The sequence below is a fragment of the Stigmatopora nigra genome, chromosome 1 (assembly GCF_051989575.1).
Source record: "Stigmatopora nigra isolate UIUO_SnigA chromosome 1, RoL_Snig_1.1, whole genome shotgun sequence".
NCBI lineage: Eukaryota > Metazoa > Chordata > Actinopteri > Syngnathiformes > Syngnathidae > Stigmatopora > Stigmatopora nigra.
The window spans coordinates 14,606,951-14,623,907 of NC_135508.1; the positions used below are offsets into that span (position 1 = coordinate 14,606,951).

General features: G+C 38.5%; 1 protein-coding gene across 3 annotated transcripts in view; it reads left to right on the plus strand.

The window, feature by feature from the left end:
* The window catches only part of LOC144194802 (paired box protein Pax-7-like), a 37,590-nt gene that overhangs the window by 18,988 nt on the left and 1,645 nt on the right, over positions 1 to 16,957 (plus strand). For all 3 annotated transcript variants that reach the window (XM_077714138.1, XM_077714119.1, XM_077714128.1), the window contains exons 5-8: positions 5,918 to 6,117; positions 6,202 to 6,367; positions 7,744 to 7,940; positions 13,828 to 14,095. In XM_077714138.1, the coding sequence (XP_077570264.1) occupies positions 5,918 to 6,117; positions 6,202 to 6,367; positions 7,744 to 7,940; positions 13,828 to 14,095 (831 nt within the window). The remainder of the gene's footprint in view (positions 1 to 5,917; positions 6,118 to 6,201; positions 6,368 to 7,743; positions 7,941 to 13,827; positions 14,096 to 16,957) is intronic.

A 16,957-nucleotide genomic window follows, 5' to 3' on the forward strand; every position in this document is an offset into this window, starting at 1 on the left:
TGAGTCAAATATTGATAAGGCATGGCAGAAAAATCCCAAGAAGCTGAATTAGTTTCCACCTGATTTTCTCTTTCGGGGACAGTGGTCACCAAACTCAAAGTTAGCATTGGCTTGACTTAATCGATGTTAGCCCAACTCATAGAGTAGGGGTGGCGAACTTGTGGCTCGCGAGCCACATGCAGCTCATGGCCAAAATGAATGTGTGCTCTTTGCTTCTTATGTTGCTTCTTATATTTTGTATATGGTTTGGCTCTTTGCCTTGTTTCATGTTTTTCTCTTATTTTTATTCTCCCTCTTAAAACACAATCTATTTAATCAGGGGCCATTAAAAACAAATAACAAATTAGATTTGGCAGATTAGATTTTTTTTATATGCTGCTTGTGACATAAGGTGTGGTTCTTTGACTCTCACGGTTTAATATTTTTGTCTGTTTGTGTCTAACTCCTTTAGAGTATCTGTTGTACTAGTTAATAAAAGAGGGAAATGTTTATTGATAGCACCTGTTCAAAAACAATCTTATTTGGATGTCTTTACCACTCATTCTTTTGTTTTAATCTATTGGTGGAAGATTCAAATATTTTAAATTTATTCTATCTTATTTTGAATTACTTATATATTGTATTGCACAAGAATTTTCTGAAAATAATTGTTCACTCATTACTATTTAAGTAATAGATTTTATTCCCCTCCAAAACAGATCAGATATATATATATATATATATATATATATATATATATATATATATATATATATATATATATATATATATATATATATATATATATATATATATATATATATATATATATATATATATATATATATATATATATATATATATATATATATATATATATATATATATATATATATATATATATATATATATATATATATATAATTTTTTTTAATTAATACTTACATATTTTACTACTTGAAAATAACAGGTGAAATTATTTCACAATACATAGTGTTAATAATTTCACACATAAATCGCACCCCCGGAAAAAAAATCATTCTATCAATCATTTTAACGCAGCCAATCACAATTGAAACAAAGTCAACTCCATTTGGATTTTGTGTAATTCATTGTTATGGCCTGACCCTATTCTTCTTAAAACATGCCCTCTTGCAACACTGAGTTGGTAGTCAAGAGTTCTCCGAGGTCCTGCGGAGTGTTTGCTTGAGGCCTTTATGGCCGACAACCCCCTGAGGTGTGTCCGCTATTAATACTGAAAGCTTGGGGGGGGGACACTCGCTATTCAAGTGCAGCTGTGGCACCTGACGCCCGAGAGGCATCCTAAGGAGGCTCCATAACGATGACAGCTATTAACTACACTAGATAACCCAGTCTTCTTATAAATCTTCAAATAAAAAGCCCAAAAGTGTTAAAAGGAGGCCAATTGGCCATTACATCTCATCTCATCTCATCTCATCTCAATTTCTGAACCGCTTTATCCTCATTAGTGTCATGGGGGTGCTGGAGCCCATCCCAGGAACACCCTGAATCAGTGACCATTCAATCGCAGGGCCCAAGGAGACAAACAACCATCCATGCTTAGATTCATACCGAGGGGCAATTTAGAGTGTCAATTCACCCTACAATACATGTTTTTTTGGAATGTGGGAGGAAACTGAAGTATCCGGACAAAACCCACACTGGGGAGAACATACAAACTCCACACAGGTTCACCGACCTGGATTTGAACCCAAGACCCCAGAGTTGTGAGGCCGACATGCTAACCACTGGTTCCACCGGGTTGGCTCCCATTACATGTATCTTAAATCCGTTATTTCAATAGTTGATGCATTTTCATTGCCTGTAAAATGATGAATGTAAATAACACTAGAAAATTCAACTTATGAAATTGCATTTGAATGCTGTTACGCTGCTTGGCAATTTTCTGTTGAATTCTGGACATTTTATGGCCACTTCCTGTTGATTTTGGGACAATTCCTGATCAATCACTGCAAAACAACTTTCATTTTGGTGTACAGGAGCACTTCTTTTTTATTTTGGGCATTTTCAGAACACTTCTTGTTCAATTTGAATCACTTCCTATCAATTTTGGCTTTTTTTTGTCTCACAAACTATTGATTTTGGGTCAATCCCAGGTTACTTCCTGTTGCTTGGAAGAAACTCCCTGTTTATTTTCGATCCAAATAACAATTTAATCTCAATGGCCACACAATAATGTAGTTTTGGACAGCAGCTTTCTTAAAATAAGTATAATGTTATGAAAATGCTTGCAAATGATCCAATTCTAAATGTCTGTTTATTGCTTTAGAAGTGAGATAGACTATTAGAACTTTCTTCGTGCAGATTAAAAAAAATGATTCACTTGAGAGACCAAATTTTAAAAACAATTTTGACTTCTCTCCTATAGAAAATATGCTTTTTTTTAAAATGAAAGCCACTGAATCAAAAAGCATTGAAAAATAGATTAATTTACAAAAGTTATGTTTCCTTAAGCAAAAAATAATAATATAAAGAGAAAATTTAAATGTCGCACTTTTGTGCACGTCAGCAAGTTTTAAAGAAAAAAAAAAAATATATATATATATATACATTTTTTTTTCAAAAGTTCTTTCCATATAAGGAAAGATTAACCAGAAAAGCTGTTGCCACAGAGGAATGAATCCCTCACTGTCCCATTCATCCTTCATCTAATTACATGAATTCAAATTAATTTGATGTTAACTCTTCCATCAAAATTGAATTATTGTTATCATCATTTGCTAATCACAGTGCACCATTTTAGAAAGAAAAAAACAATGGGGCTTTGGCTAGAATTTGCACTGCCTCATAAATGACATTTTCTCCTTTTTTTCCACTGCAAATTGAGTCCATGCACACAATAGTTGGGATTTGAATAAAAATGAACGCTGTAATAATCATATTCTCAATGTGCTTGTTCACACCATTGTTATTCTACTGCAGCGTATTTTGCAACATGTGTGTGAAAGTGCAAAGCGCTTCCTAATAAGACCTAGCATAGGTTGAGCCCGTCGATCGGCTCTGAGCGTCATTCTCACGATAATCTCTGCTTCTTATTATAATTTGAAAAGAAGACCCCCACCCCCTTCTCCTACGCTTATCCACAAGGACTAGGGTGTCAAACTTTATGCTTTGTACTCTATATGACAATAGAGTTTGTAATAGCCACTGAACCAAAAGGATGATCTTGATGGTGACAGAATTGCTGTCTGAACGCTTCACTGTGGATTGTGGCAAACGTAAATCAGAAAAACTACAACGCTCTACGAATTATTGGTGTTTTTTTCTTCTTCTTATCATTCCTTAATAGGTGTATTTTGGCCATAGCCTCCCATTGCCATTATCCCTTATTCTTGTACTATTTAACTCCTATTCCGGCGTGGCCCGGTGGGGCCAGTGGTTAGTGCGTCGGACTTACAGCTCTGGGATGCTGGGTTCAAATCCAGGTCATGTCCATCTATGTGGAGTTTGGGGGTTCTCCCCAGTGTGGGTTTCGTCCGGGTACTTCAGTTTCCTCCCACATTCGAGTTTGTGGGTTCTCCGCTGGGTCTGTGTGGGTTTCCTCTGGGTACTACTCTGGGAAATAACAGATGTAAGCTTCATGTAATGGGAGCGGCCTGGTGGAACCAGTGGTTAGCACGTCGGCCTCACAACTCTGGGGTCCTGGGTTCAAATCCAGGTCGGTGCACTTGTGTGGAGTTTGCATGTTAATTCCCAGTGTGGGTTCTGTCCGGGTACTTCTATTTCTTCTCATATTCCAAAAACATGCATGGTAGGCTTATTGGACCCTCTAAATTGCCCCTAGGTATCAATCTGAGCATGGATGGTTGTTTGTCTCCTTGTGCCCTGTGATTGGCTGGTCACCGATTCAGGCTGTCCCCCGCCTCTGGCCTGGAGACAGCTGGGATTGGATCCATCACCCTCAGCGACCCTAATGAGAATAAAGCCATTCAGAACTTCTATTCCATTGTCGTCTAACTTTCTCGCTAATGATTTCACATACACACCCCTCGCAATTAGATATTGTATTTTTTTTTCTGTGCAATTGAAAACATGTATACTGTTTTTATAGTTGAATCTGGTTAACTTTGCGACCTGGCCCGATAACCTTCTCGTTACAGTGGTTCTGGCAACACAATGCTGGTACTGGTGTGTTTGAAGAAGCAGTGTAAAAACCAATGGGTGTACTGTAGTACCAATATGATTGTAAATAGTTGTGCATGATGCTATGTTGCCAGAGAGTTGCTGTGTTAAATGAAATCAGGCGATTAATTCTCACGCATCCCCCTCATTCTCCATCCCCCCCACGAACACACTTCATATTTCTGGTAGAATAACTCACAATTTTAACATGTGGGAATCTGTTTAGCTCAATTAATCACGGTTTCTCACCTCTGATCTAGACAACCAGCAGTAGAATTGAAAAATATTTTTAAAAAATGTTTGCTCTCGTGAATCCCCCAAAAGGGGGTGCCCTGGGCGGTCGCTCACATTGCCTATAGCAAAAATCGGCCCTGGATGCAACGTTTGTATGCAAAATCAACAAAACATGAATTTCTCATTAAAACAATACAAATGCTGAACATGGTCAGTGAGGCTTTGTCTTATTAGATTGTCATATCAGTGCTGTTCCTCATCATACCAAGTGAGTCACCCTTCCTTCCACCAAGCAAACTAGGTGGGCGGAAGTGTAGCTTCTGTAGTAGTTAAAGTAAATGGAATAAAGCCTATGAATTGGGTGCAAACTACTTGCTAATTGTACTTTATTTGAATCTTTCTAATGACAGTGACATAAGACTTTGACATAACACCTGAAATGAACAGAATGCCTATTACAGATGCTATTCAGTGTCGTAACTCAAAGGCATTGAAACAATGTCAACCGTGCATCAAAAGAGTAATATTTTTTTCAATGACACAGGTCATAAGCACACACTCATATTTATGATTGAAATAAAGAATATCCGCAGTGTGCACTCCCATACTAAATTTATCAAAACCTGATCTAAAATGCTACTTTCCTAGTGCAGATTCTAGATTTAGACAGCATATAAAAACAGGGGCCAGTGTATATTTTAACTTTCGCCGAACCCTTTTTAACAGGGGTGTGGAATTCAATTTATCCATCGGCCGCTGGAATTAGAGTTTGGATGAGTCTGGGGTGCATCAAGTCAATTATATTTTTACATGTTGTAGTTTCTGAGAAAAAATGATGTCCACATCATGAGTAACGGGTGTCAAACTGGCGGCCCGCGGGCCAAATCTAGCCTACCACATCATTTTGTGCGGCCCAAAAACGTAAATGATGAGTGGTGACTTTCTGTTTTATGATCAAATTCAAACGAAGAGTATAGATTCATACATTAATCAAATTAATTTTGGCAACCTAGTTGGAAGACAAAAGGGCCGCGAGATGAAATCGAAACTACGACGTGGCCCGCGACAAAAAATGAGTTTGACACCCCTGTCATAAGTGGACGGCAAGCCCTTGTCATTTAACGTTGTAGTCTTGACAACCAAAAGATGTGATGTCCACACATGTGGACGCCAGCTCATTCGAGTTTAAAGTCACAGCCCAGTAGTAAAACACCACTAGAAGTAAATGAAATATTAGATTAAGTGCGAGCCTCACTAATAATAGAATCAAAACCACTGTTCTACTTTCTACTATTTTAGATTTTGTGAGTAATAATGAACAAGCCCTAATGATGAGGTTTGGGGCGCACCAGATGAAATGTTGGAATGGCTAGGAAGTGATTGATCTAGAGATGGAATGAAATTAGCCCACCTAGTAATTGTGATGTAAAGAAGTCTTTGTGTGGATGTAGATTAAAAAAGATTCCTCGCATGGCTAGATTTCTGAATGCAATTAGAAAATGGGGCACAAAGTGACCATGAACTTATCTTGTCCAAACAGGCGCTCGAATGGATCTAGTGTCAGATGTGGAGTCAGAACCAGATCTCCCCCTCAAGAGGAAGCAGCGCAGGAGTCGCACCACGTTTACGGCCGAGCAGCTGGAAGAATTGGAGAAAGCTTTTGAAAGAACCCACTACCCTGATATATACACGAGAGAGGAGCTGGCCCAGATGACCAAACTGACTGAGGCACGAGTCCAGGTAAAATGATTGGTGGCCGTCTCGCAAACACCATATTTTTTGGATAGAACTGTTGATGTAGGGTTATTGCATTTAATGTTACAGGTCTGGTTCAGCAATCGCAGGGCCAGGTGGCGAAAGCAAGCAGGAGCCAATCAGCTAACTGCATTCAACCATTTGTTGCCTAGTGGATTCCCCCCTGCAGGGATGCCAACTCTTCCCACATACCAACTGACAGACTCCAGCTTCCCAAGCAATATTTTGTCACAAGGTAGAGCAGCAAATGTTATTACCTAGAAATTAACTAGTGATGTCTCAGAACTCAGATATTGGTTTTGGTGTCCGATACAGCTTTTTTTTCAAGAAAACATGTCCACTGAGTAAGGGCTATGTTTTAATTTATTTATTTATTTTCATAGAAGCTATTGATAGGAAGAGAGCCAACAATATAACTAAGGAATTAATAGAAAAACATTTAAGTATCAACCAGTGCCACAGGTAGTGTAATATAATTCTGATGATTTGGCTTGAAATACAGAAAACTAATTTGAAAATAAGTGAAAACAAGCTGAGAACAAATGAATGCAGTTTTTTTTGTTCTTAGTAAGTAAAAAATGTGCATCATTGTTGTCATTATGCACTTTGAGGTGCCTCTAACACTATATAATCAGTTGATTTGACATTTTAGCAAGGACCAATACCACATTGGCATTTATGTGTATATTTCCTGGCACAAAAATATGGGCATTCGTTAAACTACCGAAAAATTAGGAGATTAAATGAATGAAGAGGTATTTTATGGGGAAATCCCTCACTTATTGGAAAAGGAGGTATGCTCTGTTTGCAAAAGTAAAGTGCAACATAGTGTCAGAAGTAGAGGTGCTAGACTAGAGCCAACAATGGGTACTCTGAAGGAGGAGAACTGTTGGCAAGCCAATCGGAGGGCATAAGGAAACAGAGAACTACCCACGCAAACTCTCATACCTAGTGGCAATAGTATTTTACTGGTCTATTTTTTTTAATGGATCAGTAACTGATTGGAATTAGGAAAAATATCTTGAGAAAAAATCACATTGGTTGAAAGTCAAAAAGGCAATATTGGAACATCCTTAGAATTAATGGTTAGGAAGCTGGAATGAATCCTGCTTTAAGATTCTACGAAGCACCTAAAACTTGTGCTCAAACCGTAATAATCTTTCGATCATAATGTTCTAAGAATTGATACTTTTCCGAGCGAGAACATAAGCAGTGATTAATTGAAGTTTGTAAATTTAAACAGTTATGAGTCATTGCGATAAGGGAAATATTTTATGTATCATATCATATTTCATTATCCTACGATACTCTAAAATATCACCATTTAAAGAACAGATGTCAAACTCAGGAGCAGATCCAACACACTACGTCAAATTGTGGAGCCTGTGAAAGGAAAACACGGCTCAAATTCATATTTTTTTATTGCTAAAATACCCAGTCTTGTTCTTGTTGTCACTTTCAAAAACGTTAATATTAGCAAACATTCTCCTGTTATTGATTGATTCTCAATTGAAATGGTATTTTTTATACTTCCTTTTGATTTCAAAACACATACTATAATTCAATATGTTTTGTATATTTAATAATGGAAGCTGTTGTTGATCTGTTCAGATGGTGGTGGCACACTTCACCGGCCCCAACCTCTACCTCCGTCCACTATGCACCAGACTAGTCTGTCCAGTACTGACAGCAGTTCGACCTATGGTCTAGCTGCAAATCGTCACAGCTTTTCTGGCTACTCCGACACCTTTATGACATCCGCACCAAACAGCCATGTCAACCCGGTCAACACTGGGCTTCCCCCACAGGTACATTTTTCATAAAGTGGATATAATGTGACAATGTGTGTGTTTTTTTAAAAGTAAAAAAAAAAAGCTACCCACTCACTTCCAAAGGCACATTCAACCTGACGCTGACATACGTACGGAAGCTCACTCCAACTGACTTTCAACTAAGTTCCACACATAAAGGAAATCTCTACCAAAATTCATAGAAAGTTACCAAGAAATGCCCAAAAATCAAGAAAGTGACCTGGAAAAAGCTCCAAAATCTACAGAAAATCTCCCGATATCAAACAGATGTGACCAAGAATCTCAAAATTTCAAAATCTCATTATACTTGCATAATGACATTCAAGGAATTTCCAAAATCCAAAGAAAGCAACCCGAGATCAATAGATATGACCCAAAATTATTCCGTTTACACCAAGAAATGTTTCAAAATCCTCAGCAAGTGAGCCACAAACACCCGAAAATCAATTGGAAATGACACGGAATGGAAATTAATGACCACTGTGAAAGCAATTTTTCTCGAAATGGCATCTTCATCATGTTTCCGCTCAGCAACATTTCAGTTACATTTGTTGGACTACGATTCTAACAAAACATGGGCGCAATCAGAAAACAACCCGGCAATCCTTTAATAATTACCCCCACCATTGGCTTAATAGATTTGCAGTTTTTATCAGTGTTTTTCTTCCGTTTTCACATGACAAGACAGGCGAGGTGAGGATTTCTGACAAAAAAAGGATTTGCCGTTGTTGCGGGAGAGTTGGGGATAACAGAGGTGTCTCTACAGCACGTGTTTAATCGTTTTGTAAGGGCTTAATACTACAAAAAGAACAGCGCATATATATCGAGAGACATGGCTCCCTTCATTTAGTCAAATCTCTATCCCTAAAGAACACAGCTTTGGTTTACACATGGGATTACCATACAGAGGGGTTGCTTTATATACTGTACATTGTTATGGTTATTGGTTTACGTGCAAATAGATTTGACTCCTTACATTATTAGACTTAGCTATTAGGTTTTTCAGAGGGTAAAATTAAGTTTATAGTTCCGAAAACCACTCTTCACTCGGAAGTAATTCTTAAAATTTAGTGGAATTTACAGAGAAGTTGGTGATAATCAACAAAATGTTGAGATACTAAACAAATAGTTATTCAGGGTTTCACACATTTTGAGTTGGCATCCAAAATCATAATTAGGTTTTTTTTATGATTAGGCAATGCTATGTGGTGTTCATTAATTTTTATTTTGTTTTGTTATTTTTGGCTTTTTTTTTTAAAGATACGTAAGTGAGAACATGGTTTGTAGTCCAAAGGGTTTTGTCACGTTATTTGGGTGTTTTTTTTCCTGTATGTGTGATTTGTATGCGTTTTGCCTGATGTGTCCCTCTTGACTCCATTTCCTTGTATGACCAAGCTGTTTGTGATTTGTCATCAACCCCTGCCTGTCCATTTAAACCCCGTGTTTTGCTGTCTTTGTGGGAGTATTTTTCCTGTTTGAGGGATGTTTGCCTCTTCTTCAGTGTGTGTCTCCCCTGTTTAGTTTTTATTTTGTTGACTTTATCCCGGTTTAGTTGTGTGGTTATGATTTCAGTAAAATCCTAATTTGCGCACCGGCACTTCCCAGGCAATACATGACATGTTTTGGTTTTAATACTCGTAACTCGAGCAGAAGTGGGCAGTATTGTGCAATATTGGATTAGACTTGAGCCGAGAAAACTAACACATATTTTAGTTTTTCGAGTATTTTTTTTCAAATTTTTAAGTTTTGGATTAATATTTTTGCGTTACTTTTCCTTACTTATTTATACCCTTTTTAAATTAAATAGTTGAGGGATTTTTAGCAATAAAAGTAGCAGTTAGCTTATTTCTTCTAGCCAGTGAAAGGAGTAGTGGGTTGGGTTTTTCTCTTTTTTACTCAATGTTTCATGTTTATAAAGATAATTAATGAAAAACTCACATAATTATTTTTCAGTAGTTGTCCCAATTTTTGCAAAAAAAAAAATCCTATTTAAGTTAAAAATGACAATCAACGCCCCACAGTGTGTGAAAACCATCCCCATCGTGTGGGTGATTATCACAAAGCGTTAGCCTGTCTTTGATTGAGAATGAATGACTATTTAAAAAAAGATTTGAAAAGCAAAAAGAATATGAAATCTATGCCAGGATATTAAGATTCCCTATTATGAATGAATGATTCTTCCAAGATGTGAAAAAGTGAAAAATACGACTCCCCTACCTGTAATGTGAAATGTAAAATTCCATGTTGTTCATATCGTGAGCATACTTGCAAGCTTAGTCTTCATGAATGAAGGCTTTAACATGGAAGTTTCATGTGGGAGAAATCAATAACACCCTTTCATTTGCATTCCCTGACTATTCATCTGTCAGTCGAGTTGAAATTGCACATCATCCAACCACGCGTTCTTAAGCGTCTAAGATAGTGTCACAGCACTGATTCCTTTTCAGAATGGCACAAAAGCCATGGACATCCTGCACACCTGACAGGCAATAAGCACAATTTGAAACCCCCCTTTTCGTATTTAAAGTGAATATCACACTCCATTTGAGCCTCCTCTTCATATAAATGCTATGGAGACTGTTGCCAAACGGAAGTACAGATGAGGAGGAAAAAGAGCCTACAATCCTCTTCAAGTAAACATTTCTTAAACCTTTACAATATTATAATTGCTACTCAAAAAGTAAAAAAAAACAAAAACCACTATATGATTTGAATCTATCATTTTCAAACCGGGTCACTGAAGGTGACATGATGGTTTCTTACAGTGGCCTAAAAACGTCAATGCGTTACACAAGGGAGGAAAGAAAAAAAGAAGAGCTCATTTCTCTCTCTCTCTCGAATTTGTTGTGAGAAAAAGATTTAGTAGCCTGCACTGGAATGGTGGTTAGAGAGTGAGAGAGAGAGAGTGAGAGAGAGAGAGTGAGAGAGAGAGAGAGAGTAAGAGAGAAAGAGAGAGGCAAGGTTTGAATGTTGAGGGATCAGAGCTGCTTTGGTTCTATGGTTGTGTCTCTTTGATCCATATCCCCAGGCCTGCCTGCCTGCCTGCCTGCCTGCCTTGCTAGCTCAGGCCTCTGCTCATGTTTCCAGACAACTGTCGGCCTGAGATAAGGTGGGCTAGGGGGGGAGCGGGGGTGCCTCTTCGGCTCTTCACACATATTACCCCCGCCCCCAGCCTTCTCTTTCGCTCACACACAAATTTACAGCGTGGATGTGAAAAGATGGCCAAACCTGCTGTTATTTAATAGGTTTTCCAAAGCACCCTTTTCAAACTTTTGCTTGAATAGAAAAGACATGGAAAATGTAACAAAAAGGTAGTTCAACGTAACCTCGTTGGGGTTTAGAGCTTCAGAGTGAACCCCGGTCAGTGTTTTTAGGTTTTGGAAATAAATTTGACTGCAAAGTTTAACATGATCTGTTTTATTTTTTTTCTATGACATCAAGATTCGGCATTATGATTATTGAAAACTGTGGAAAATCATTTACTTTAGCAGTTTTGCACCAGGGAAAGTTTCGATATTGAGATGTGAAATAAGAAATATTGCATCGATGCTGTGCAATTTGTACTCCATCTATAACAAAACAATATATTTGCTTGTGCAGCTCGCTCCAGATAAAGTTTGGTAGCTCCGGCTAGTCCACTCTATCACTAGCCAATCATAGTTGACGAAAGCCATGACATATCCCTAAGCTTGCGAGAAGGCCTTGTTGTCACCAAATCGAATTCTGATTAGTTAAAGCAACTGTCTTGTCGACACTTGTTTAATGCAGCAGAGCCTGCAGAACTGATTGTGAAGGCCTTGAAGCAGATATCTGACCCTGGCAACAAATAATGGCTCAAATGTGATTGGTTAAATGTTTCAATATGAAAAAACACATCTGGAAGCAGTGCAACCAGGGAGGAAAGCAACGAAAGGAAGCTAACAGACAATTTAGAATTATTTAACAAGTATTCATGGACAAATAATAATTAAAATCAGTCTGTGATTCAGATATTTCTTACGCCAACAGAGAAGGCCTTGAAGGCCCTGACGGCACACCCCTGATATACAGGTTGGTCCTCATTGAGTGGAGTTTGCGTGCTCTCATATGCAATAGTAATAATGCCAATACTATATACATATATACATAAACACACACATATTATACACCTATACTATACATATGTGTATGTATATGTGTGTGTATATGTATATATGTATATAGTATGTATTGGCATTATTACTATTACATTATAAACTCCACACAATGAGGACCAACCTGGGATTGAATCCTCGACCCCAGAATTGTGAGGCCCACTTGCTAGAGCAGCCTTTACTTTTAAGCATAATCTACAATTTCCTCAAAGGATTCCATGGATCGGTCAACTGTTTGATTGTCATTGGGTAGAAACGAAACATAGAACAATAGTAATGGTGTATATGGACAACTGAAAAGGAGCTACTCACCCTTGTACTCAAGAAAATAGAGCAGCAAATAAGTAAATACATTTGTTTTAATAAATCCATAAATTCACATTCACACCTTCAGAAAACAGTCTCATTGCCCCCCCCCAGTTCGCGATAACAACATAGAATCCATAGGCACAGGTTTTTAAAAAATGAACATAGACTGTACTCCTATTCAAAGAGAAGACAAAATTCAATGTGAAAATAGCATATCGATTGTTTACAGTCAAATCATACAGTGGGGTAAAATTCCTGTTTTGCTCAAAGACGTCAAAAAGTCAAATAAACAGAAACACAATCTTGTTTCCTATCCATCCCACATTTTAGCGTGCGCTGGCTGGGAAGCTGAATGTCAACATTAGTCTCAGCTGTTATTAAAATTTGTGGCATAAGTCCTTTGAATGGGCACACTGTCAAGTGGCAGAATCCAGTGTCAACCCATCAAAAAGGATGAGCGCAGTATATATTTAGACTATCATACTCGAAGGTTGTGAGATGTTGACTGAAAAACATGTTCTGCTTCACTTTAGATAAAAGCTCAGCTGCCGCAAAATAAAATAATCAGACCTTCTCTAAACATGGGGAAAAACATTATATTCAGAGAGGGCTGAAGTTGGGTTAAAATTAAATTCAAGTGGCTGTGACTTCAAATAATTGGTCCAATATTATGTGTAATAAATACACTGGAAATATTTACTGTATTTGTGGCAATCCTTTTAATTTAGTCAAAATATTTCCTCAGACAGACGAGAAAATCTATTCAAACATTTGAAATTTTACATTTCAAAATGCATATGATTGTGTGCAATTTTTTCCTTTTATCTTATGCATTTTACTGTAACATTTAAGAAAAACAGCAAATCCACAGGCACAATTTTATAGTTTTTGGATGCACTAAAACTATACAAAAACACCCTTCTTCATTGATAATGGCAAATTCATTCCTATTGTTTTTTAGGTCAGACCGGCGAAAAAAAACCCCACCAAAAATATGTTTTTACTGTTATTTGTTAACCCCAAGCTTCCCAATACTAGCATATAATAGGACCCATATTAAAACAAAAACTTTTTAGGGCAATTTGAACTATTCCAACAAGTTTGTACAATTTCTATGACTAGTCACAGCCAACATATTACAAAAAGGTCCACTTTTATTTTTTAATTTGACAAAAAAAATCACAATCACCAGGCAGTATTTCAACTTTCATCATGCATGAAGCATGTTTAGATTAGATTAGATAACTTTATTCATCCCGTATTTGGGAAATTTCACTGTCACAGTATACACATATACATACATATAAATATAAATATACATGCACATAGATATGTTGGTCTTAACATTCAGCCATTTCTTTTGTTAAAGAGGCTGACAGTTTTAACATTGTTACCTGTGCATTCAAGTCTTATTCCAAAACTCATCTGCTGCCTTTTTGCAGGTGATGAGCATCCTGAGTAACCCAAACGGCGTTTCCTCCCAACCACAACACGACTTCTCTGTGTCGCCGCTTCACAGCATGTTGGAAAACTCCCCAGCTAACATGGCGTCAGGCCCTGGGAGCCAACGTTCAGCTGAGCCCTCCATTAAGACAGCGGATAGCCTGGCGTCCTCCCAGTCCTACTGTCCGCCAACGTACGGCGCCACCAACTACAGCGTGGACCCGGCCATGGCCGCTGTGGGCTACCAGTACACCCAGTATGGGCAAAGTAAGTGCCCGAATTTGACGTGATATTTGTCTCTTCAAACTGTAAAGCGTGTTTGTTGACAGTATTTCAAAGCGTTGCAGTGATTGTTGGTCAAGTGCAGAGATGAGCTGTGAAAACATTTCCTCCGTTAAGCTTCTTATGTATTCTTCCCTCTCTGTCTATTTATCGAATTTTCTCATCATGTGCTTGCCAGTGTGATGTGGAATTGTGCGGGCTTATAATAAAAAAAACAACCCTGAAAGGAAGGGCTCTAAAAATGGTTCTCAAAAGGCCGGAGTGGTTGAAGGTTTTCATTCCAAACAAATGAGAAGACAACTTATGCAAGTGTGATCAAATAATTGGAGTCAGGTGCTACTAATTCTGGAAGAAACCTCATTGGTTAAACTGTTGGCATTGGTTGGAATGAAAACCTGCATCCACTTTGGCAATTTTGACAAATCAGTTTGAGACCCCTGCTCTAAGGCACGGGTTGCCAGGTCTGGGCCTCGAGAGCCCCTATCCAGTCTGTTTTCCAGGTCTCCCAACACCAACACACCTGAATCAAATCATTGGGACCGGTATGAACCTTCTGGACAGCTTGCTGATGAGTTGATCATTTGATTCAGGTGTGCTAGAGAAGGGAGATAAGGAAATCAGACTGAGTAGGGGCTCTCGAGAACCGGACTTGGCCACCCCAGCTATACCTGTCAACTTATACGTTTTGGTTTTTTTAATAATTTCAAATTGTGTGTTCCACATAACAACTAATTTCCGCTCTAAGACGGATTCAGATTGATCACTTTTGGCAGACAAACATGTCATCGTCGATTGCTAATGTTATGCCAGTCACTTCCGCCTTTTTACTATAAAAATATAGCGCGTCAAGAAGCAATGTACCCAGACAGTCAAGTTGTCAGCGTCATACAGCAACATTTACAGAATCTTGAATTTAGTGCATAATGATTGGGCACCCCGTCCATTAAAATTTTAGACTTTATGTAAATATGGGCTGCATTACATTTGTATGGTTTTTATTATTATTGCTTAATAAGGGGAATTGCAATCATTAATATTGGAATTGGTCAAAGTTGACAGGTATGCGGTATGTGAAAGTGTGACCTTAACACAGAGGCATCCAAACTATTCCACAACGGGCCATGGTGGGTGTAGGTTTTAGTTCCAAATGATCCAGAACAGATATTTGAACCAATGAGGTTTATTTTGACACCAACATCACCTGACAGCAATCAATTGATTCCACTTTTAACATACCATATTTGTTGAAAATGTATCATCTTCGTCAGTTGGAATAAAAAAACCTAAACTCTCTGCGGCCCTTGAGAATTGACTTGGGCAACCATGTCTTAACACTAAAGTATTCATTTTTTCGTAGCGCTTATTCTCACAAGGATTGTGGAGGGTGCTGGAACTTATCCCAGCTAACCATGGGCACCAGGTGGGGAACACCCTGATTCGGTGGTCCGCCAATTGCAGTGCACAACTAAATGGGCAACCATTCACGCTCACACTCATACCTGGGGGCAATTTAAAATGTTCAACCAGCCTATGTAAATTGACTATAGGAACTCGAATACCAGATTAGAATAGAATCAACTCACACTGCCATCTAGCGGACAAATAAGGAACCAACAAAGAAAAGTCTTCAGTCCTCACTGTATGGATTTTAATTGTTTACCCCCAGGGTGGGCTTTTTCCGGGAACTCCAGTTTCCTCCCTCATCTCAAAAACATGCAGAGTAGGCTGGTTCGCATCTCATTTTCTGAACTGCTTTATCCTCACAGGGGTCACAAGGGTGCTGGAGCCTATCCCAGCTGACTTTGGCCCAGAGGCGGGAAACAACAACCTGAATTAGTGCCTAGCCAATCATAGAGCACAAGGAGACAAACAACCATTCATGCTCACACTCATACCTAGGGGCAATTTAGAGTGTCTGCTGCTGCCTGTTGTTAGCTGGGATAGGCTCCAGCATACCCGCGACCCCCGTGAGAATAAGCGGTTCAGAAAATGAATTAATAAATGTAGTATTCATCCATTCATATTCCGTCCCGCGTATCCTCGCATGGGTTGCTGGAGCCTATCCCAGTGGCTTACTTCATCCGAGACTGGTCAGTCAGCTTTAGGACACAGAGACAGAAACCAAGCGGGAATTGATCCCACATTTTCCCGCATTGAAGTCAGGCGAGTGAACCCCTACACCAGGGGTAGGGAACCTATGGCTCGGGAGCCATATGTGGCTGTTTTGATGGGTGTATATGGCTCCCCCCCGAACCTGTGTGGTAAAATATGGGAACCAATGGTGAGAGACGCCAGCAATGTGGTACCGGAACTATCTCTAGTGCCTTTTTAAAATCATTTTTTTTTTCATTAGACTATTCTGCATGCATTCTCTCATTGATACTCACTGATTAGCAACAGTGAAATAATGTTCTCAAAAGAATTCAGACTTTTTTTTTTACTTTCAAAGTAGTGAAATGAATAATAAATGCTCACATTTTCTTATATTTGGACTTTTATATTCTGAGTATGGCTCTCAAGGAATAATGTTTGAAAATATGAATTGTTTATGGCTCTCTTGGTCAAAAAGGTTCCCGACCCCTGCCCTACACCATTAGGTGGCCACAAAAGCATTTTATTTTTATTTTTTTTACCCAAACTGATCCTCTGATGATTATAGAATTGCACCTGATTCCTCATCACATGATCAAAGATGAGTCCCAATTTCAGGGACATCCCTAATTAAGCTAGTAGCGGTCCTTTTTCCAGTTTTCCCAAGGTTTAGGTTGAGGCCTTCTTGCTTCAACAAGGAACTTTATTACAGGCATTTCACTCTTGCTCTAAATTCAAAGAGCACCTGACAGATTA